The sequence below is a fragment of the Dasypus novemcinctus genome, chromosome 4 (genome assembly GCF_030445035.2).
Source record: "Dasypus novemcinctus isolate mDasNov1 chromosome 4, mDasNov1.1.hap2, whole genome shotgun sequence".
NCBI classification, from domain to species: Eukaryota; Metazoa; Chordata; class Mammalia; order Cingulata; family Dasypodidae; genus Dasypus; species Dasypus novemcinctus.
In genome coordinates, this window is record NC_080676.1 from 55,346,758 (window position 1) to 55,369,394 (window position 22,637).

The 22,637-nt window shown below is 35.8% G+C and overlaps 1 protein-coding gene across 7 annotated transcripts in view; it reads left to right on the top strand.

The window, feature by feature from the left end:
- Window positions 1-22,637, top strand: part of FXR1 (FMR1 autosomal homolog 1) — a 67,534-nt gene that overhangs the window by 18,515 nt on the left and 26,382 nt on the right. For all 7 annotated transcript variants that reach the window (XM_071214649.1, XM_004477629.4, XM_004477627.5 and 4 more), the window contains 8 exons: window positions 8,297-8,349; window positions 10,518-10,611; window positions 17,097-17,168; window positions 17,587-17,735; window positions 17,965-18,058; window positions 18,450-18,566; window positions 19,787-19,957; window positions 21,793-21,871. In XM_071214649.1, the coding sequence (XP_071070750.1) occupies window positions 8,297-8,349; window positions 10,518-10,611; window positions 17,097-17,168; window positions 17,587-17,735; window positions 17,965-18,058; window positions 18,450-18,566; window positions 19,787-19,957; window positions 21,793-21,871 (829 nt within the window). The remainder of the gene's footprint in view (window positions 1-8,296; window positions 8,350-10,517; window positions 10,612-17,096; window positions 17,169-17,586; window positions 17,736-17,964; window positions 18,059-18,449; window positions 18,567-19,786; window positions 19,958-21,792; window positions 21,872-22,637) is intronic.

Below are 22,637 nucleotides of genomic sequence, written 5' to 3' on the forward strand. Positions count from 1 at the left end.
TGTGCATTTGTTCTACTTCATGGAAGAACATTCTTGTGTTCGTACTATCAAACAGATTCCTCCTCTACCACTGACTTCACTATGTAATACAGTCCCAAGATTATTCTCTAGCTTGCTTTCTTTTGACATTTACTACCCTATACTATCTCTGTCAGCCACAATCACATTTATAAATCAGTTAATTTTACTTACTATTGTGTCACCATCATCTCTCTCCATATCCAAACATTTATAATCAGTCTTATTAAAAATTCTATACACATTAAGCATTGGCTGTGTCTTCTCATCCCTCAGTCTATCACCTAGTAACCTATAGTCTAGATTTTAACTGAGTCTCCTCATTGTGTTTAGTTTATATTAGTGAGACCATGCAATATTTGTCCTTTCGTGTCTGGTTTATTTCCTTCAACATAATGTCCTCAAAATTCATCCATGTTATCATATGTTTTCCGACTTCATTTCTTCTTATAACTGAGTAGTATTCCATTGTTTATGTATATACCACATTTTGTTTATCCAGTCATTGGTTGATGGGCACTTAGGTTATTCCAAATGTGAATAATAGCGCTATGAACATTGGAATACATATGTCAGTTCGTGCTTTCAATTCTTCTGAACATATTCCTAGTAGTGGGATTGTCAGTTCATAAGTCAGTTCTTGTTAAAGCTTCCTGAGGAACTGCAAAAGTGTCTTCCACAAAGACTGCAGCATTCTACATTCCCATGATCGGTGAAGGAGTGTTCTGTTTTTTTCCACACCTTCTCCAACACTTGTAGATTTCTCTTTTTTTAAAATAGTGACCATTCTATAATGTGTGAGATATTTCATTTTAGTTTGATTTGCTTTTCATTGTAGTTTCGGTTTGCATTTCCATAACAGCTAGTGATGTTGACCTTTTTTTTTTTTAAAGATTTATTTATTTATTTCTGTCCCCTTCCCCCTCACCCCGGTTGTCTGTTCTCTGTGTCCATTTGCTGCGTCTTCTTTGTCCGCTTCTGTTGTCAGCGGCATGGGAATCTGTGTTTTCTGTTGGATCATCTTGTTGTGTCAGCTCTCCATGTGTGCGGCACTATTCCTGGGCAGGCTGCACTTTCTTTTTGCGCTGGGCAGCACTCCTTATGGGGCGCACTCCTTGCGCGAGGGGCTCCCCTATGCAGGGGACACCCCTGCATGGCAGGGCACTCCTTGCGCATATCAGCACTGCACGTGGGCCAGCTCCACACGGGTGAAGGAGGCCCAGGGTTTGAACCGTGGACCTCCCATGTGGTAGATGGACGCCATAACCACTGGGCCAAGTCTGCCGCCAGATCATCTTTTAATGTGCCTGTTTGTTTTATTAAACACACTTCGTTGTTATTTTAATTAGATTCTTTACATTATCAAGACCTCCTGTCTTAAGAACATGATGGAGTTTTGCATTTTCTTAAATTTTCTTTTTATGTTCATTAGATTTCACATTACTCCTGCCCACTTTTTTTTGGAGTACTTTTCTAGGGTTTTATTTTTTTGATTGTTGTAAGTAGAATATTTTCCATTCATTTTGTTTTCCAGCTACTTATTCTGTGAATCTAGAATGCTAAATTAATTGTCCTATGTTAACCTGCCACCTTACAGAATCCTTGACTAGGAGTTTTCCACTGCCTGGGTTCTTGTCACTCCTCCCAAAACCCTTCCTCACCCCCAATTTTTTTTTTTAAATAAAGATTTATTATTATTTTTAAATGTATTTCTCTCCTTCCCCCCTCCCAGTTGTCTGGTCTCTGTGTCCATTCACTGTTTGTTCATCTGTGTCCGCTTGTATTCTTGTCAGCGGCACCGGGAATCTGTGTCTTTTTTTTTTTATTGTTGTGTCCTATTGCTGCGTCAGCTTTCTGTGTGTGCAGTGCCACTCCTGGGCAGGCTGAACTTTCTTTCGTGCTGGGTGGCTCTCCTTATGGGGTGTACTCCTTGTGCGTGGGGCTCCCCTACTGGGGGACACCCCTGAATGGCCCGGCACTCCTTGCACTCATCAGCACTGTGCGTGGGCCAGCTCATCACACAGGTCAGGAGGCCCTGCGTTTGAACCTTGGACCTCCCATGTGGTAGGCGGACGCCCTATCCGTTGGGCCAAATCCTCTTCCCCCTGGCCCCAAATTTACACGCAATCTGTGGCATTTCTGCTTTTTAACTACATAATGTCCTATTGTTTTGTCAGGGTTATGGGGAGTAACATTTTTAATTTTAATCACACTTAAATATGAGGCTGATTTGTTGGTGATTATTTTAAAATAGAGTTGAGTTTTGAATGTAAGCATATATTGGACTGTGAATGAACATAGTATAATTAAACATTAGAATCTTCCTATCTTGTATGTATGGGAAGATGAAATATCAATGATTTTGTTCTGAGAAATAAGGGTCCTGGGCCAGGTGAATGTGAATAGGAAGAGAGAGAAAAAAATTCTCAAACACATGGAAGCTAGAAGTTATGGAGACTTAAGGCATAAAGCTCCCAGTGTTAATGTGTCCTGCATAAAATGGACTCAGATTTTATAGAGATCTGGCTAAAAGAAGTACTTCTAGAATCTGGGATTTGGAAATACCTCATTCCCAGAATGTGGGTTTGGGAATTAAGAATATGTTCCCTAATTGTTTATCACAATCTAAATACACTTTAATTTAAAGAACTGGACGTTAGGTTTTTTTCTTTCTTTTTTTTTTTTTTTTTTAAGGAGGTACCGGGCATTTAGGACCTTGTAATTGGGAGCAGGCACTGGACTGCTTAAATTGCATCCACATTCTCAGGTTCTTAATCTAGTTAATCTCGTGATTGTAATTTTGTAATTTAGCAAAAAGAGTAGGTGTTGAGAACTGTTTTTCTCTTGAAAAAAAAAAGTTTGTGAAAAATGTGCACTGTGAGATATTTGTGGTGGAAATGAAGACGTGTATAAAAGCACTGATTTTTTTTTATAGAAAACATTTTTATTATAATGAAAAATGAACACTTCCTTTTTATTTTAATGAGATTCTTCATAGTGTCAAGACCTAAGTTTCAGTAACTTGGAGTTCTGATTTGAACTAATGCAACTGTGTATTTACGAAAATTAGAAAAATTTTGGGAACTTTATAAACTCTTAGAAAGTTGTTTATCAAGGACTAGAAGACGTTAATGAAATTTGAAAACAACCTGATGTAAAGATGTAAAAGTTTTACTAATATTCATGAATTTGGAAGGTCTATATCTGGGATATTACTTTAAAATGGCAAGGGTATATATGTAATAAGATAGATTTGCTGATACAACTATGAATGCACTGACAAATGATAGTTGAAAGTGAATATGTGGGTTATACTTTCTAGAAATAGAGAAACTGGACAGGAAGTTAATTGTTTTATATAATGTCAGATATTCTGAGCCTGAAGTGGAGTGGTTGCTATTTTTTGATTTGAGAGCAAAGAGGAGAATTAAAAATGTCTCCAGAATTGCAAGACAGGAACTACTATAGAAAAATAACTCTTGAAAAGGAATGTATCCTGTTTAAGGCTTTGCATGAGATGTTTGCCTGGTGATGTCCCATAGCACCACAAAACAGATGATAGGCAGTTGGAGCCCCAGAGAGGTTGGACCAAATTACAGAATAATGTAGTTGAGTAGCAAATGTGGGGGAAGATGTGCCTGAGGGACTAGATTATGGAATTAACTATATTCTGTGCTTTGAGACCCTGTGTTATAATATATTTTATTTTTAGCCTATCAAGGTTTTCTGTTACTTTAGTTCCAGAGACCTGTGTTTGTAGTGCTAATCTGCTTGTTTTGTGAATGATTACTCTTACTTTTTTTTTTTGTAAATTTCCAAAATTTATTGCAGTTTTTTATTTTTTTCGTGGCTTTGTGCCTTAAGAATCCCTTTACCTTTACTGTTGGGAAGCAGATGTGACTCAAGCTGTTGGGTGCCTGCCTACCACATGGGAGGTCCTGTGTTTGGTTCTTGGTGCCTCCTAAAGAAGACAAGCAAGACAGTGAGCTGACACAATAAAGATACATGACGAGGAAGCACACACAATGAGAGACCCAACAAGTAGGGAGCAGAGGTAGCTCAAGTGATGAGGTACCTCCTTCCCACATGGGATGCCCTTGGTTTGGTTTCCAGTGTCTCCTAAAAAGAAAACGAGCACACAACAGACAGACACAGAGTGTAGACAGTGGGGGTGGAGGGAGGGAAGGGATAAATAAATACATCTTTTTTTAAAAATCCCTTTACTGTTAATTTAACAGGCTTTTGAATGAAATGATGTAAACACATGTCCATTTTTGCTATGTTTTTAACCAAGTGCTCATGAATATGCTTAGGTTTTAGTGGACATTGTGTAGTCTAGAATGGTGATGTTTAGAAAAGCATTTTGTTGTAGTGCTCAATGTTCATGGTATGTGTGTGAGCACTGGATTGAGGTTGAGGAATTTGAAGTTCTGACTGACAGTGATATAAAGTGTCATTGTAATTATACAGTGCCAGGGACTGCTTGCCCAAGGCTACATGTATTGGTGGATCAGATATTTGAACTAGTTATTCTACACCCAAATCCGTTACTCTTTACTGAGTATATAAGATGTTAACAATTGCTTTTATTTGTATTGATCAAATAAAAATAGAATAGGAAAGACTTTTTGGGTGTGTTTTTGAACAAATCAGTTTTATTAATACCTTTTAATAAAGCATAGTTTATCCATAGTGTACAATCAGTGGTATGTGGTATAATCATAGTTGTGTGTTCATCAGTTCAGTCATTATTAAAGCATTTTCATTATTTCAGTAATAATAAAGAACAAGAAAATTCCTTACCTCTCAGTGTTTCCCCTGCTGTACATAGCTATTTCTGACTATTCTTGCGCAGTTTTTTATTTACTAAGCAGTTTTATTGAGATGTATTCATATACCGTATGATATATCTAAAGAATATAATCAATGGCCTTTTTTTTTTGGCTGATAAAGTCCTTTATTGTAAAATAGAATGAACAAAGTTACAAATTTTAATGAGAGTGCAAAGCCAGGTTAGATTTAATATAATGAATTATAAAAATTGCATAGCAAGAAACAGTTATAAATGTAAATATAATGAATTTCTATTATGTTTGAATTAACAATTCTAATCTTTATATTACAGCTCTATTGGACATAATCTCTAAGACTGAAATAAATTATTGGTTTAATTATTTAATTTCCATTCAGGTCAAATTTCTTTCTAGATAATAACATTCCTATTTGGAAATTCTTCACATCTTATTGAAATAAATTAGAGCAGATAACAATTTGCCAACTCATAATTTTATGAGGCAGAAAAATTTAAAATCTTGTTAAACAGGAGTCATGCTAAGTCATTATTGATCCAGATAGATTATTTAAATTAAAGAGTATGAATAAGAAAGGGCTAAAGAAATATGAAGTATCCAATAATCTCTCTTCTCCTGCCCTCCTCAATTAAAAGCAAGTGTTTATTTTGTATGAAAAAAATTGCAGAATACTGATCACAGGAACAATTGGCCAGTTGCACCGAGTAATGTAATGTTGTTACTTTATATGTATCTGGTCTTCTCCAGGTCTTTTTTATTTACTCTTGGCAGGGAATATATTCTGTTTCCAACCTTTCACTTTTAACCTGGTTGTGTCCTTATGTTTGAGGTGGGTTTCTTATAGACACCATAAATAGATAGCTGATACATTTTTATCCATTCTATTAGTTTGTCTTTGAGTTGGGGAGTCCAATCCATTAACAGTCAGTATTACTACTGTAACATTACTTCATTCATTTTGTCCTTTGGCTCTCTGTTGTCATATTCTGTTGTCTGTCTGCCTTTCCTTTAGTTTACTTTTCCTAATAATCTTCATTTCTAAACTCTTCCAAATCTCTCGTCCTTGTTTTTTTCCTTTTGCTGCAGCACCCCCTTTAGTATCTCTTTCACATCTGGTCTTTTGGTTACATTCTCCGTCAGTTTTTGTTTGTCGGGAAGACTTTGAACTCATCCTCATTTTTGAAGGACAGCTTTGCCGGATACAGAATTCTTGGGTGGCAGTTTTTCTCTTTCAATACCTTAAATAATCATACCACTTTCTTCACTAGTCCATGGTTTCTGATGAGAGGTCAGCACTAATCTTACTGACTTTCCCTTGTATGTGATGCTTTGCTTTTGCTTCTCTCAGAATCCTCTCTCTGTAGCTGATATCTGTCATTCTGAATAGTAGGTGTCTGGGAGTAGGTCTTTTCAGATTTATTCTATTTGGAGTGTGTTGTCCTTTTTGGATATTGATATGTATGTCCTTCATAAGGGTTGGGAAATTTTCAGTCATTATTTTCTCAAGTATTCTTTTGCTGCTTTTCCATTCTCTTCTCTCTTTGGGACATCTCTAATACATAGTTTGTGCATTTCATGACATTCAGTTCCCTGAAACTGTTGTCCAGTTTTTCCATTCTTTCCTCTTTCTGTTCTCCTGTCTTTTCCAGTTCAGATGATCTGTTTTCGAAATCACTAATTCTGTCTTCAAGCAATTCAAATCTGCTCTTATGTCCCTCTGATATATTTTTAATCTCATCATCATGCCTTTCATCCCCATAAGGTCTGTTAGTTTTCTTTACATGCTTTCAGATGGTTCTTTATGCTCTTCCATTGTTGTCTTAATGTCATTTACTTCTTTAGTCATATTTTTAAATTCTCTAAAATGATTTGGGAGAGTTGTGTTATTACTGATTAATTGTATTAAATCCTGTATCTCTTCAGGATATTTGTTTTTTTCTTTTGGCTTGGCCGTCTTTTCCTGTTTCCTGGTATGGCTTGTAGTTTTTTTGCTGATGTCTAAGCATCTGAATATGTTGGTGCATTTACTGCGATGGCCAATTTTTCTCTCTCGCCTATTTTAAAAAATTTTTCATAACTCTTCTTTGATATTTGGTTCAGTTTATTCTCAGTCTTTAAAATTACCCAGCTTAAGTTTTCAAAATTGAGCCAGGAACTCACTGGGGGCGCAGATTTTCCCCCAGGGTTGGGTACAGAGAGTGGGAACAGTTTTTATCCATGCAGTTTCCAGATCGGTCAGCAGATGGCACTAGTCATCGTCTTTTTCCACAGCATTGTTTTTTTTCTTGACTTTCCTATTGTTCCTCTGTTTACTCTCTAGATTGGAGATTCAAAGTGGGCTCTGCTGGTTGAATTCACTGAAGAAAAGCACCCCGGAGCCTCCCCTTTCTTTTCTCTTAAAACAGCTATCAGGGCGGAAGATGTCTGTCCCCTTCTCGTGGGATGCAGGAAGCCCAGGTGCTTTACCCCCAGTTTAATATCTTGGGGGTGGGGGAGGGGAGCCCTTCCAGGCCACCTCGGGAGCTTGGTAACTATATTTATTGTTTTGGCTTCTTCTCTTTGTAACCCTCCAGGGAGTTGTATGGCATTGTCCTGGTCTCCTGACCCCAGAGTAGGTCCCTCGGACAACTTTTGGCTTTTTCTCTGTTGTTTTTGTGAGAGCATTCAGCTCTGCCTGTTAGTTTGTCACTGTTTTCAGCACAATTCTTGGAAAGACTATTTTATTACGGATTTTAAAGCTAGGAAATAAGTGACCACTAAATTTTATCGAGACTCTTTTTATGGCTTTTTGTTCCAGAATGGTTTTGAGGCAAGGTACTTAATACAGAGATATATTTTTTTTAAGTGAAGGGGGGTAAATAGAAAAATTATATTAACTTATTGGAAAGATAACAGAATGCAGTCGTGTCTTTTATTTACTAAAAGGCTATAACTTAGTATTTATAAGTAATATTTATCATAAAGCTGAGTGCTTACTCTGCTAGGCAGTTTACTAAATATTCCTTTTCTTCATTTAATTCTTAAAATTCTGTGAGCAGCTATTATAATTGACTCCTTTAGGTTAAAACTATGTAAAAGGTTATATAGGTAATAGAGCTTGGATATAAATCCCAGCAGCCTGACTAGATTCTGAACTCTTAATCGCAATACTAAATATTGCTTCTTTTGGTTTGACTCTCACCAAATTTGATGTTCAGGGATTTGTACATTTTTTCTTAATACCCTTCTGAGCTAGGTGATAAATGAAAAAAAAAAAACAGCTGAGGTTCAGAGAAGTTAAGTAGCTTCATAAGGTCATACATCTCAGATATGGTGGAAATAGACATCAAACCCAGATCTGCCTAATTGCAAGCACTGTGTCCTTTTCAGTATTCCATGTTGTTTTTTTATCTCTAATACACTTTTTAATAGTTATCTAATGTTTAGCTGACTATTGATATCTTTTTAATAAGTTTCGTTTCTTGCAGGGATTTATCAAAGATGTTCATGAAGACTCCCTCACAGTTGTATTTGAAAATAAGTAAGTTGTTTTTGTTGATACCGAGTTTAAGGGGGTGGGGGGCATATGGGAACCTCATATTTACTGAATGTAATAAAAAAAAAAAAAGACTCTTAGTGCTCAACTGTTTGCTTGTGGGTATTCCTCTTAAACAGTGGAAAATGATTTTGCTTTTTGGGAGGTAGCCTTTGAATTATAGTCATCACTTTTTCCACAACCCTCTTTTTTGCCAGAATGTATATGGACATGAGTCAGTAGTGTACGCAGGAATAGGTGGCACAAATGAGATTATAATTTGCTTAATTTTTTAAAACTCAGAATGTTGAAGTAATGTAGAAGGCCCTCCCTCCAGCAGCTAGAGGTAGACTTAGAATAAATGTTAGACCATCTTTGTATCATTTGATTTTTTTTCAAATGTCACTTTTATAGATATTATAAGGGCTAGGTAGCCTTAAAAGAGTGTTCTAAAAATGGGAAAAATATATCCTGGGCTTGGTTAGGAAGTATTATTCAAGAGCACTGTTTAATTGAAGGTGAGAAAAGAACTGTTAAAAACTATTTTAGCTGCTTCTGGAACTGCATGAAATCTCTATGCAGCAGCTGCTTCGTGTAGAACAAATGCTGAGATGACTTGTCTTTGAGCAGCTGCCCTTTAAACAATTATGGTAAAAAGAAGGCACTCACAAATCTTTTTTCAGCTGCTGCATTGCACAGCATTGACAGAAGCTTTAGAACATTTTATTGCTAGTATATCCCAGGTATGTAAATGACCTTTGAGAACATAGAGTAGGGAAGAATTTTTAACTCTTATCAGCTCAGCTTATAAAATGCAGTGCAAAAATGTCAGTTAAGCAACAGCTAACTAAGAAATTTAATACTGTATTGGGTAGTTTCGCCACAGTTCCTGTGCCTGCCATGTTAGGGCCTGTCTGAGAGGCCACTTTGGGTTAGGATCCTCTCAGCAGCCTTCAGACAGGACGCTGGGATCTGTCCCTCCCTGGCGGATGCCACTAGAGGGAACGTGGAATGCGAGTGTCCATGCAATTTTATCTGGCAAAGTGAATGATTAGAGGTTTTGGGACTAAAAAGATCTCAGCTGATTCTTAAACTTTAAATCGGTAAGAGGGCTGGCTTGCTGGCATGGAATGAGAGTGCCTAGAACCCCACTTCTGGTATCAAGCTGTATTAGTCAGGGTTTTCTAGGTAAACAGAACCAACAGGCGATACCTGCAGATAGTATGAGATGTTACAAAATTGTCTCACATGACCATGGGGGTGGACAAGTCCAAATTCTGCAGGGCAGGCTGCAAACCAGGGAGTTCCCAGGAGACCTTGACTGTTCGAAGTGGATCTGGGAATTCTCTCTGAAGGCTGAAATCACTTTTCCTTTTAAGGCCTTCAGCTGATTGGATGAGACTTCACTCACTGCTGATGGCAGTCTACTTGGTTAATTGTAGATGTAATCAATCATTTTTCAGTCAACTCACTAATGATCAAAGTCCATGAAATGCTCTTGTATTACAGTTAGCCCAGTACTTGCTTAACCAAACAACTGGTCACTATTACCTGGCCATGTTGACACATTAGCCTAACTATCACAAATATCTTCATATTTCCTTCAGAGATCAAAAGGGAAGCTTTTTATAGTTTGTAATTATAATGTATGTGTTCACCGTAGAACAAATAAATTTAGTGTGAGAAAATTAAAGGTTTTGTAGTTCAACTATTCAAAATAGTGATTAATTTTGTTCTATATTTCTTCGAATATATATACTGAAAAGGAATTATACTGTTAATATTGTTTTATAATATATTATGAAATTTTCCCTTTTTGGCAGGTTATATAGTTGTAAAAGTGTTTGTAAAAGTTGATCTCCCTCCTGTTTGTTTGGCAGCTATGTAGCTATGGCATGATTTCAAATTAAAGTAAGTTATTTCTATGAGCTAATCCTTTTTCATTTCAGGGTACTTAGAATGAGTAATTTGAAAGGTAATATTGTTATCAACAGTGTTAATTTCTAAACTCCCAGGCATGCAGAATTGTTCTACTTCAGCAACTAATTACTTGGAAAAATATATAAGATGAGGGATTTTTTTTTTCTTTAGTGAATGCTAAATGATAAACTAACTTGAAAAAATATGACACTAAGTATATTTTAAAATTGTAAATTCCTTTTCTTATCCTTCAGTTGGCAACCAGAACGCCAGGTTCCATTTAATGAAGTTAGATTACCACCACCACCTGATATAAAAAAAGAAATTAGTGAAGGAGATGAAGTTGAGGTATGTGTTTTTAAGTTAATTTTCTTGTTCCTATTTTTGTTTTAAATAAAGTACAGAAAAGCGGGAAAAAAATCACTGATCATTTCCTCCACTCAGACAACAAAACCATTGCTCATGTTTTGTGCATCTTTCCAGGGCCCTCTTGCTGCTTGCTGCCCCCCATTTTCTTAAATAAAATGGGATCATATTGTACTACTCTGTAGCTTGCTTTTCTCACATTTAATAGATCCTGGATATCTGTCTCTCTTCAATATTTTACTATTCTCGATTAATTTGCCTGCTGTCATGTAAAAAGAACTTCGTAAACAGTGGTTAAATAGACATGTATTGAGTTTGATAGAATTTGATTTTCATTTCTTGGGGAAATTAATACTGTTCCTCTAAGGTGTTGAAATATGCTAAATATGTCTCGTTGAAAGTTGGCTTGGTAGTATTGAAAGGGATAGATTTTCAAATCTCATATCTAGTTTTAGGGTAGGATAGAGGAACTGGGGAAATGGGACCCTTTACTAATGAAACACCACTCTAATTTTTTTTACATGTACAGTACATACTGTGTGCCAGACACTGTTCTAAGCATTTTGCAAGTGAACCCATTTACCTTACCTGTCAATTTCAGTGATTTTTTAAAAATATTTTTTTAATGATCAGTTTTATTTGTATTCCCATTAATAATAGACTTTATGCTAGGAACCCTAAGAATTTTAGCACTTCTGACAACATAAATTCATTTCCATATTAAAATTCTGCCTGAATTTTAATTAATTTTTCTTGTTTCAGTATACACTATTTTGCTTTTATAAATGAGAGCATGTTATAAATTTTTGTGTCCTGGCTTTGTGAGCACGGTCCCCTACTGTTATAGTGCTCTTCTTTTTCTTTTATGTTTGACTTCCACCAAAAGTGGGTATTAATTTTTTTTGTAAGGGAAACAGAACTGGCATCCAGGTGTGTTTATGTGTGTGTGTGTGTGTGTGTTCTTGAGGGAATTGTCACTGATGGTAAGGGGGAAACGAGGAAACAAAGTGGCAGTATGACTGCTGAATATTAAGGAGTATGAGTAGGGTACTTGTGATCTCTGTACATTATAGTGACACTGCTGATCACTGTATTGAATTTACCTGAACTTAGACTCTGGTGAAAATGTTTTTGCCAAGATTAAATCCTTTTCCAATGAACATCTTTCTGTGAGGAAATGTTCTAATTTCTAGATTTAGAAGTATGTGTGGCTAATTTGAGAGTAGTTCTTTTCAGAGTACATTGTTTTGGTTGGTCAGGCATATGATATTGGTAGTGAGTGGTATAGATAGAGAGGCTCAGGTTAAGAGAAAAGCTTTTCTTGGTGGGGTGCTAAGAGTGTTATCACGGTGTATTTTTCTCCATACTTAGTCCTGTCTTGTTCTTGGACTGTCTTTGTGGCCTGCCTCACCTGTGTACAAAGCATTGGTGTAAGAGATTGAATGATTCAGAAATAGATGATTTTCAGAGTGTTTTATTTCACTTTGTGTTTTAGGATTCAGTTCTGGTTAAATTTTTGCACCCTACAATTTGAGAGTGGTTCCTTGAAATTATGTTGTTGTTACCATTTTTTCACTTTTCGAAAAATTTAAAAATAATAGAAAGAGAAGATAAATTTTACCATCAGTGGATTTTTTAAAAAAATTATATAAATGCTTCTGTTTATTGAAATCCATCCATATGACTTAGATATTTAGGAATTCTGTTTGTTAGTGCATTATTTCTTGTAATTTTGAAAGACTTCTCCCTGTTTTGTTTTGTTTTTTAATTTTTTCTAGGCAAGTTGTGAGTTTATAGAAAAATTATGCACAAAATACAGTTCCCATATACCCTCACACAGAGTATCCCAATTATTAATACTTTGTGTTAGTGTGGAGCTTTTGTTAAAATTGATGAAACTATATATATATATATTTAAAGATTTATTTATTTCTCACCTTATCCCCCCCCCCGGTTGTCTGCTTTCTCTGTCCATTCGCTGTGTGTTCTTCTGCATCCACTTGTATTATCAGGCAGGCACCTGGAAACTGTGTCTCTTTTTTGTTGCATTATCTTGGTGTGTCAGCTCTCCATGTGTGTGGTGCCACTCCTGGGCGGGCTGTGCTTTTTTCACGTGGGGCAGCTCTCCTTACAGGGTGCACTCCTTGTGCATGGGACAACCCTACGTAGGGGACACCCCTGTGTGGCCTGGCACTCCTTGTGTAGCAGCACTGTGCATGGGCCAGCTTACCACATGGGTCAGGAGGCCCTGGGTATCAAACTCTGGACCCTTTATATGGTAGACGGATGCTCTGTCAGTTGAGCCATGTCCCCTTCCTGATGAAACAATATTAATATAATAGTACTATCTATAGTCCATAGTGTACATTAGGGCTCACTACCTTATATAGTTCTATGGCTTTTTAATTTTTTTTTTACTATTTTTATTTTATTTTTATAACACTTTCAAATTAAAGTTAATAGATCACAAAGAACATTACATTAAAAAACATAAGCTGTTCCCATATAACCCACCACTCCCCACCCCCCGCCTCCCACCCCCATTATTTTTGTAAACTGTATTTTTTTGAAGATACATACATCTCAAAAAAAGTGACATTGAAAAACATAAGATGTTTCCGTATATCCGCCACCTCCCTACTCCACTCCTCCCACACCAACAACCTCCCCCATCATTGTGGCACACTCATCGCACTCGGTGAACGTATTTTGGAGCACTGTTGCACCACATGGATAATAGTTTACTCTGTAATTCACACTCTCCCCCAGTACATTCAGTGGGTTATGGCAGAATATATAAAGTCCAGCATCTGACCCTGCAATATCATTTAGGACAACTCAGAAGTCCCAAAAATGCCCCCACATCACATCTCTTCTTCTCTCTCCCTGCCCTCAGCAACTACTATGGCCATTTTCTTCACATCAGTGCTACAATTTCTTCTATTACTAGTTACGATATTTTTACAGTAGAATATCAGTCCATTGTAATCCATATTTTATTTCTCCATACTGTGGACCCTGGGATGGTGATGTCCACTCCACCTCTAGATCAAGAGAGGGCTTAGATTCCATGTGGAAGATGGATGCAATTCTTCTGTTTGCAGTTGTAGGCACTCTTGATTCTCTGGTATGGTGGTTGATATGGCTTTTTAAATATATATTTATTCTAATAACTTATACAACCTAAAATTTCCACTTCTAATCACATTAAAATATGTAATTCAGTGGTGTTAATTATATTCACAGTGTTTTTGCTACCATCATCGCCATTGTTTACCCAAACTTTTCTATAACCCCAAACAACTCTGTACCAATTAAGCGTTAATTCCCCTTCCCTACTTCCACCCCAGCCACTGATAACTTGTGTTATAGTTTCTGACTCTGAACTGGCTTCTGAGTATTCATGCAAGTGAGAATATTTTTCCTTTGGATCTGGCTTATTTCACTCCACATAATGTCGTCCATGTTGTAGCATGGTTTTTTTATGGCTGAATATTCCATTGTACGTGCATACCACATTTTGTTCATCCATTCATTTGTTGATGGACACTTGGATCACGTCCATCTTTTTGCAGTTGAGAATAATACCACTGTGAACATTGGTGTGCAAATACCTGTTTCAGTCCCTGCTTTCAATTCTTTTTGGGTATATACTTAAGAAGTGAGATTGTTGGGTCATGTAGAAACTCTGTACTTTATGAAGAACTGCCAAACTGTTTACGCTGTGGCTGTACCATTTTTTATTTTCACCAACAGTGAAAATGAATGAGTGTTCGCCTCTTTCGTTTGTTTTTTTAGTAGGTGCCAGTTTAGTGAGTGTGAAATGGTGTCATAATTGTGGTTTTGATTTGCATTTCCCTAATGGCAAATGATATTGAACATCTTTTCATGTGCCTATCGGCCATTTGTATCTATTTTTTGGAGAAATGTCTATTCAAGTCTTTTGCTCATTTTTTAAATTGGGTTGTCTGTCTTTGCTGTTGAGTTATAGTATGTCTATATATTTTGGATACTAAAAACTCTTACTGGATATGTGATATGTGGTTTCCACATATCTTATTCCATTCTTTAGGTTGTCTTTTTATTTTCATGATGTTGTCCTTTGCACAAAAGCTTTTAATTTTGAAGGCCCAGCACAGTTGTGTTTTTAAGACTCTCATGGTCAGTCTTCAGTCTCTTGATGTTTTGGCTCTTCTTTGGATCTGAAGAAGCTGAGGAATGTTGGAGGAATGCTTCAGAGTGTGAATTGCTATCCCGAATTAGTGTGGAGATTTAAGTAAAATCTGAAGGAAGGAATTGTGGGTTGCTCTTCTTCCAAAGATGATAATCATAAATAAATTCAATAATCTAGCATTCTGGACATAATACATTAAGACCTAGTTTTAATGCTGGGTTGTTACAGTGTTGTTTTATTGTGTGAGATACAGTCTACATTTTGTAAAGAATGTGATTTGATCCACAGCACTAAAGTGGAGCCAAATTCTTAGTATTTTTTGATTTAGTCTTTGGATTTAGCTGCCTTTATGGTAGTGGCTTTGCATTTCAAGGGTTAAAGTAATTAATGAAGCTTAACAAGAGAGGGATGTAAATATAAAATAGAATCTAACATTGTAATTTTCAGTGAGAAATAGTCTTCAGGCAGAACAGAATGATTTATTCTCTTTGTTGTAGACAAGCTATATAGGAAGCCTGATTCCTTAGAAGTTTGTTTTGGTGCAAATAGTATTAGAACAAAGGGATTAAGGTAGTTTTAAGACTTTTTTCCCCAGAAAATGAAGCTTGAGCCATAAGGCCAATATTATCTATCACCTGCTTATGAACTGCCTCTCTTAGCTAGTGCTTGCAGTGAGCACTTCCATTTGGTTCTTAGGGTTTTCCTTATCTTTCTTTGACACTCAGTAAATAAGGAAAAATAGTTATTACTATCATTTGGGTTCAGCGGATCATTGTAATTTTTTTATATTTTTAAGTCATTTTCCAAGTAATTTTACAGATGACTAAAAGGATAGTGAAGTGCATTGTCATTAGATATTTTAATAAGAATCTAAGCATAAGAAATCCTGCTTTTTAGTCCTTATTTTCCTGTTTATAAAGGAATATGTAGCCCAGATGGATAAAGTCTTTTAAAACTAACACTCTGCTTATCTGCTGGTATGAGCCTGGAACATACCTATTTATAAATACTGATTTCAGATGTAAACATGCATTTCTAGTAAGTTTCAGCTTATCCTCTCTGGATATTCTTTCACTTGGATTGTCAGAATGGAATTCTTGAGGAATATTTTGGAATATTAATGCTTATGAATAGTTAGATCTGTTCAGAAAAGAATCTCAGAAGTTAAAATTGAGTCCAGTGAACCATGATTGTTACATTGGCCCTCCTGTTTTTTTCTCACAGCTTTTTACTAATCTTGGTATACAATGCAGTTGATGATTAGGTTTTGTCTTGTTCTCCAGTATTCTTCTACTCCGGAGATTATGCTTAGATCATCTTGATAGAAGCTTTAGACTTTCCAGAACTACCTTCCAATCTATAATAGTTTGCGTTTATCTCACAGATGACTGTAAACATCCACTGTAGATTTTCCTGGCTACCTCTCTAAGGGTAACCTTAGTTCCTGTGGATATTCTTAGTTATCTCTTCTCATTCTCCCCAGACTCCCACATTTTCCCTGGATTAAAAGTACACGTGGGGGGAGGGGGTAAATAAATAAAATCTTTAAAAAAAAAGAAAAAGTACATTGAGCAGGATGGATGTGGCTCTGTGGCTGAGCACCTGCTTCACATGTTTGAGGTTCCGGGTTCAATCCCTTGGACCGGTACATCGAATAGGCTACTATAGCATAAGAATTAACTTTAATCCCTAATAGAAACATTTCTAATCCATTATGATGTTAATAAAATGGGCTGATATTTACAGATAAAAAGCATTTAAGGTTTAATTATTTGGAGATGGGAATTTTCATAAGGTACTTATGTCATCAGCTAGGTGGATGAAATATGTGTAATTTTTTTTTTGTTCATCTAAACAATGTTAGTGCATTTGGTTTAAGTTCCTTAGCAAGAGATCTGAATCGTACATGCTTGAAAGAATTTTAAATGGAGCTTATCACTTCTTGAGAACAATTCTTAATTTTGATGAACAGTGTTGACAGAAACTAAGACCCATGTCTTATACTGTGTAAACTGCATTGTAAGAAGCATTTCTTTAAAAATCTGAGTGTTATCTTTGCTGAATCTCCATGAATTAGGAATAAAGGGAAAGAGGAGTTTAGATTTCCAAGAAGTCAGATGAAAAAGGGCTGTTTTATTTTAAGTAGTAAATTTAAGTGTACACATCACTTTAGCTTAAGTATACTAATTTCTGTGTAGTAATATTTTTGCAGTTCTAGAGTTTCCTGGGCTTTGGCATTTATATCAAGTACTTATTATACAGTGAATGGATAAAGGCATTTTTTTCTTGTCAGGTTTATTCAAGAGCTAATGATCAAGAACCATGTGGATGGTGGTTGGCTAAAGTTCGAATGATGAAAGGAGAGGTAAGTTATATTAACTAAGGCTTTGTGACTAGTTTGTTAGGAACTTTCTCAACCTTTGGTTTCTGTATCTGTTACTCCAACTCTTGTTTTGTTTCTAAAAGCTACTTCAGAAACAGCTGATCACATATTTAAAAAATAAATTGGGACATTAATTTCTCCTTGCATTCTATATTTGCAAACACTAAAGCTGTTCTACAGAGGTGCACCCCCAGCATGTGAAGACCTCCAAAAGCTCATATCCTGTAAGAATAGTTTAGGCAAAGTAGATTGGAGTAACTAAGCTCTGCTTAGTGATTGTGTAGGAAAGGGGAGGGTCTACTGGATAGACAGCCTGGACAAGGTAATTAGAACTTCATTGTAAAGTTAATTATTTTTGTTCAGATGGGATTTTTTTTTAAAGTATTTTGATGTCTTTTAGTTTTATGTCATTGAATATGCTGCTTGTGATGCCACTTACAATGAAATAGTCACATTCGAACGACTTCGACCTGTCAATCAAAATAAAACTGTCAAAAAAAATACCTTCTTTAAATGCACAGTGGATGTTCCTGAGGATTTGAGAGAGGCGTGAGTAATTTTGTTTACTCTTGACTGATTTTGCAGATTAAGAGGATTTTTCAGTGCTGTAAAACCTTTTTTACCCAAACATCCAATCAAAACCTTCTGATAGGAAATCTTTTTCAATAAACAGAAGTTTTAATGGGGGATGTCAGATGAAATACTGAGTTTGTATTATAACTGCCCTCTAAATTTAATCTGTTTTTGAGACCTTAAACATGAATTAATTTCTCCCTAGGTGTGCTAATGAAAATGCACATAAAGATTTTAAGAAAGCAGTAGGAGCATGCAGAATTTTTTACCACCCAGAAACCACGCAGCTAATGATACTGGTAAGATAACACCATATTTTAGCTAACTAATGGGTATTGCACAGATGTTTTTACTAGATATTTTGGCTTTGAAAAAGAGCACAGCTGAGGTAAACTTGTGGTGCATAGTGATTGCTTTTGTGATCTTTTGGAGTAAGGAGAAAAATAAAATTCTTAATATAATAACATGTGGGATCCTAGATTACCCTCCCCCACCCCTAGCCCCCAAAATATTCTGAATAGCAGATTTAAATAATATGGGAGTTCAGAAAGGGAATAAAAGATTAGTTGTATTATGGGAGGTTTTAGTTGAATGAAGGGAGAAGGGTAGTAGGAAGGAAGTCTTCCTGTGAAAGTTTCTTTATCGTAAAGAATGATTAAGCTTTTGAGTGATTAACTTGTTTATTTACAGTCTGCCAGTGAAGCAACTGTGAAGAGAGTAAATATTTTAAGTGACATGCATTTGCGAAGTATCCGTACAAAGTTGATGCTTATGTCCAGAAATGAAGAGGCTACTAAACATTTAGAAGTGAGTGAATTTTTCCATGAAGGGTTTTATATGTGTTCCTTTTAGTTTCATAAGTATATTCTTCAAGTTTCCTGGCTAAAACTGCTTTATTGTCAATAAGGCAACTGGTAAAACCTGTTCTGTGGCTAATATCTGGAATCATTGTCTCCATAGAAGAATTGCTTTTCTCTTTTACTTTCCTCGAACATAGCCTTTTGTTTGCTAAATGCCTGTTGACTTCTTTTGTTAAGACTTAAAGGAAAGGTACTGAGTTTAGAAACTCAGTGGGAATATCCAGTAGAATTGCACTGCTAGTTCTTGAGAGGATATGCACTACATACATGCCTTTACTCTGTCATTACCCTTTTTCTCCCCATCACCTGTCAGTCATGATACACTGGCATCAATAACTGGTTTACTCTAACAACTCTTGGGTTATGAGGAGAGGAGGGCTACAAGTGGGCCATCATATGGCATGTAGTTCGTTCCCCACTACGGCCTTTTGCTTGCTGTCTGTTCTCTCTGTGTCCCTTCCCTGTGCGCTCTTCTGTGTTTTTTTGCTTGTCTCCCTTTTTGTTGCATCACTTTGCTGAGTCAACTCTCCATGACGCTTGCTGGTGAGTGCGCCTGTCTTCACAAGGACACCCTGAGACATGAATCTAGAGCCTCCCATATGGCAGATGGGAGCCCAGCTGATTGAGCCACAGCCTCTTCCTTGTGGCATGTAGTTATAAAAAACTCACCCATCATTGCTTCACTTTCCTGTACTAAGATATTCTGTTCCCTCTGTTTCTCATTGCTGTGCTATTAAGATACTATTCTCCATCCCCCACCCCAGACTAACACACATGCACACAAACACTATCTCCCCCCCCCAAGAATGCATGTGATTTTGTTTTATTATTCTTCATTAAATATTTGAGTATCTGCCATGTGTAAGACATTAAGCTGGATGCTTTAAAGAGTAAAATATGTTCAAATCAAAGAGGAAGTTGTTCACCAACATTATCTTGACTTAAAGAAATTGTGTATTTATTTTTAGAAAACATTTGCACTTGTCCTTACTTAAAAGTTCTGAGACTCATGAATGAATTTAACATGAACCATCTGAATTGGATAACTGCCTATATCAGTAATACTGGAAAGTTGTCTTTGAACTCCTTATTTTGACCAAGATTAAATAGCCTGGTCAATCTGTTGGTTTTGATTGTTCTTAATACAATTCTTATTTCTTTTACTAGTGCACAAAACAACTTGCAGCAGCTTTTCATGAAGAGTTTGTTGTGAGAGAAGATTTAATGGGTCTGGCAATAGGGACACATGGTAGTAACATACAGCAAGCTAGGAAGGTTCCTGGGGTTACAGCTATTGAGCTAGATGAAGATACTGGAACATTTAGAATTTATGGAGAGGTAAGCTGTCACCCGTCTTCTGCCTTGAAGTAATACTGCTTATTAATCAGGCTAACTTAAGTATAACACATTAACCATATATAATTGATTATTTACTTTTGTTTGGAATTTTAGTTTCCCAGTGAAAGACTCTTGAGGTAGAATTAGTTCATTTAAAATCAATCAGCTAGAAAACATTAGTTAAGCAGGTAGAGTAAAGCTGATTTTGCACTTTAGGGGAATGAAAGATTTTCTGAGTGTGAATTATTTTCAGCAGTTACTTATCTGATTCTGAATTTAATTCATGTTTATGTCCATTAAAAATAATTTATTAAAATATTTTGAGTGCCTACTGTGTGTCAGTCACTGTGAACTTGAATTTGGATAAATGCTTTGTCACTGGTTAAATTGTGACATTTGTGTGGACATGAAAATGGTAACTTATTTTAAAATACATATATAATTCAGAATTTTCATTGAGAACCATCCTTCAATTTGAATAAATGGATTAGGTTGTTTTTTTTTTTTTAACTTTAATCATCTCAAGACTGGATGCACATACTCTTTTGAGGTAGTAATTTTAAGTCTCATGTTTTACAGATAGCTCTTATGAAAAGCTTGAGTAACATAGTAATTAAGAATACAGGGTTTTTAGACCTATGCTGCCTGGGTTGGAGTCCTATCTCTACCACTGAGTAGGCTTGGAGCAAGTTAAATAACCTCCCTTGTAAGTTTTCTCATTGTAAAATAAGGACAATAATAGCAGTTACCTTATGGTTTGTGAGGATTGAATGAGATTTTAAAAATACTGTATGGGATATAATACAGTAAGTGCATAAGAAATTTGACATAGGACTACTAAAGAATATACATATTTGAAAGCTGTATATTCCCTTTAGAGCAGGGGTTCTTAACCAGGGGTCCACAGATCCCAAAGGTCCGTGGAAAGATTCCAGGGGATCCGTGGGTTTGAATTGAAAAAAAAAATCAACTTACCTTTATTTTCTCTGACCTCTAACTGAAATCTAGCATTTCCTTTACTTAGGAATGTATGCAGTAAATCAGTATAGTAGTCATTTCATATCACATTACAGTTGTTGCATATCTCAAAAAATTGCTTACTTTTATCCATACTTGGAAATTACAGTAGTTGTTATACCTGATGCTAGTTGAGTGTCATAAAACTATCTGCTGCTACATTCTGAGAAGGGGTCCATGATTTTCACCTCACTGGCAGAGGGGTCCGTGGATCAAAAAAGTTTAAGAACCCTTGCTTTAGAGATGATCTTATCCTCCAGTGCTTTAAAGTTAGTCATGAGAAATTAGGAATTTCAGTGATCTTATCAGTAAGTATTTAAAAAACAGCATCTTGGCAAAAATAGCTTTTGCTTTTTATATCTCTTCTAATATCTAGAATGAATAAAAAACAATGCAGATAGTTTAGACAATTTAAACAATTTGTTTTTAACTTTCATCTGCAGAAATACGTGCGAGTATGGGCCAGGATATTTAAGACTGATTTAAAATTTGGCTACTCAGTAGCTGGGTAACATAAGTAATTTATTCTGTTGTTATTACTTGAGCAGCTTTAGGAACCTTAGAGATTTCTAATATTTTTTGGTTCTAATAGTACTGACAGGTTCTTTATCTTTTAGCCTTGCTTTTTTAATGATTACTGATTTTTTAAGGACTTCATGAACTGCCTAACTTGAAATGTCACTCCATTGGGCTGAGTACAGTCTTTTAGTAACACATAAGAATAATTGAGACTTTTCTACTTCATTGTGTTTCTGTTTTGGGGTTGTGGATTGCTTCAGAATTGGATTTCATGTTTGTTTCCCCACCCTTATCTACAGAGTGCTGATGCTGTAAAAAAGGCTAGAGGTTTCTTGGAATTTGTGGAAGATTTTATTCAGGTTCCTAGGAATCTTGTTGGTAGGTAATTTTACTAAATATTACATATATTAAACATATTTAGTTATATACAGTGACTTAGTTGAATATTGAATATTAGTTTTGGTTGATTATTCTACTTATGTAAAACCTTTTGTTAGCAATATCTTTTTTTAAGGGGGTTAATATTATATATGACTTGTACCTAGTTATTTTCCTGTGTTAAAAAGCAAAGATATTTTCTTTCTCTGTACAGGGTAACCCATTAAAATAATACCCATGATTTTTATAACAAGTTTGTCATTCCAGTTTTTCTAAAGCCTTTTCATCCTTTGGGCTCTTTCCTATTATTCTCATTCCCTGAATGTCTTTTTATCATTCATATATCCATCAAATTGTGATAGTATTTTTTGCGAAGGTGTTTGTGATAATTTTTTTCTTTTGTTTAGTGCAGAAGAAAAAGTAACAGTGGACTAACAATAGGGTAATAAACTTCTACACAGTAGGCCCTGAATAAATAATAATTGGTTGTTGCAAAGGCATAGAATAAGGTAAGAAGTTGTGGACAGGAGAGAAGCATGGTGGTGATGATATGAGGGGAGGTTTCACAATTAAGTTTTTAACACCATCAATGAAAACTTTTATAGACATGTGGTAGAAGTTAAGTGACAAAAATTTAAGCTTCAAGCTATACTTAAATGGGCATTATAACCCGGGGTGAGTTAATGTTTCTGTTAGTATTCCCTGCATCTGTGCTATCCTACCTGTCCTTTTAAATGTGATTTGTGACAAATGGGAAAACTTAAGT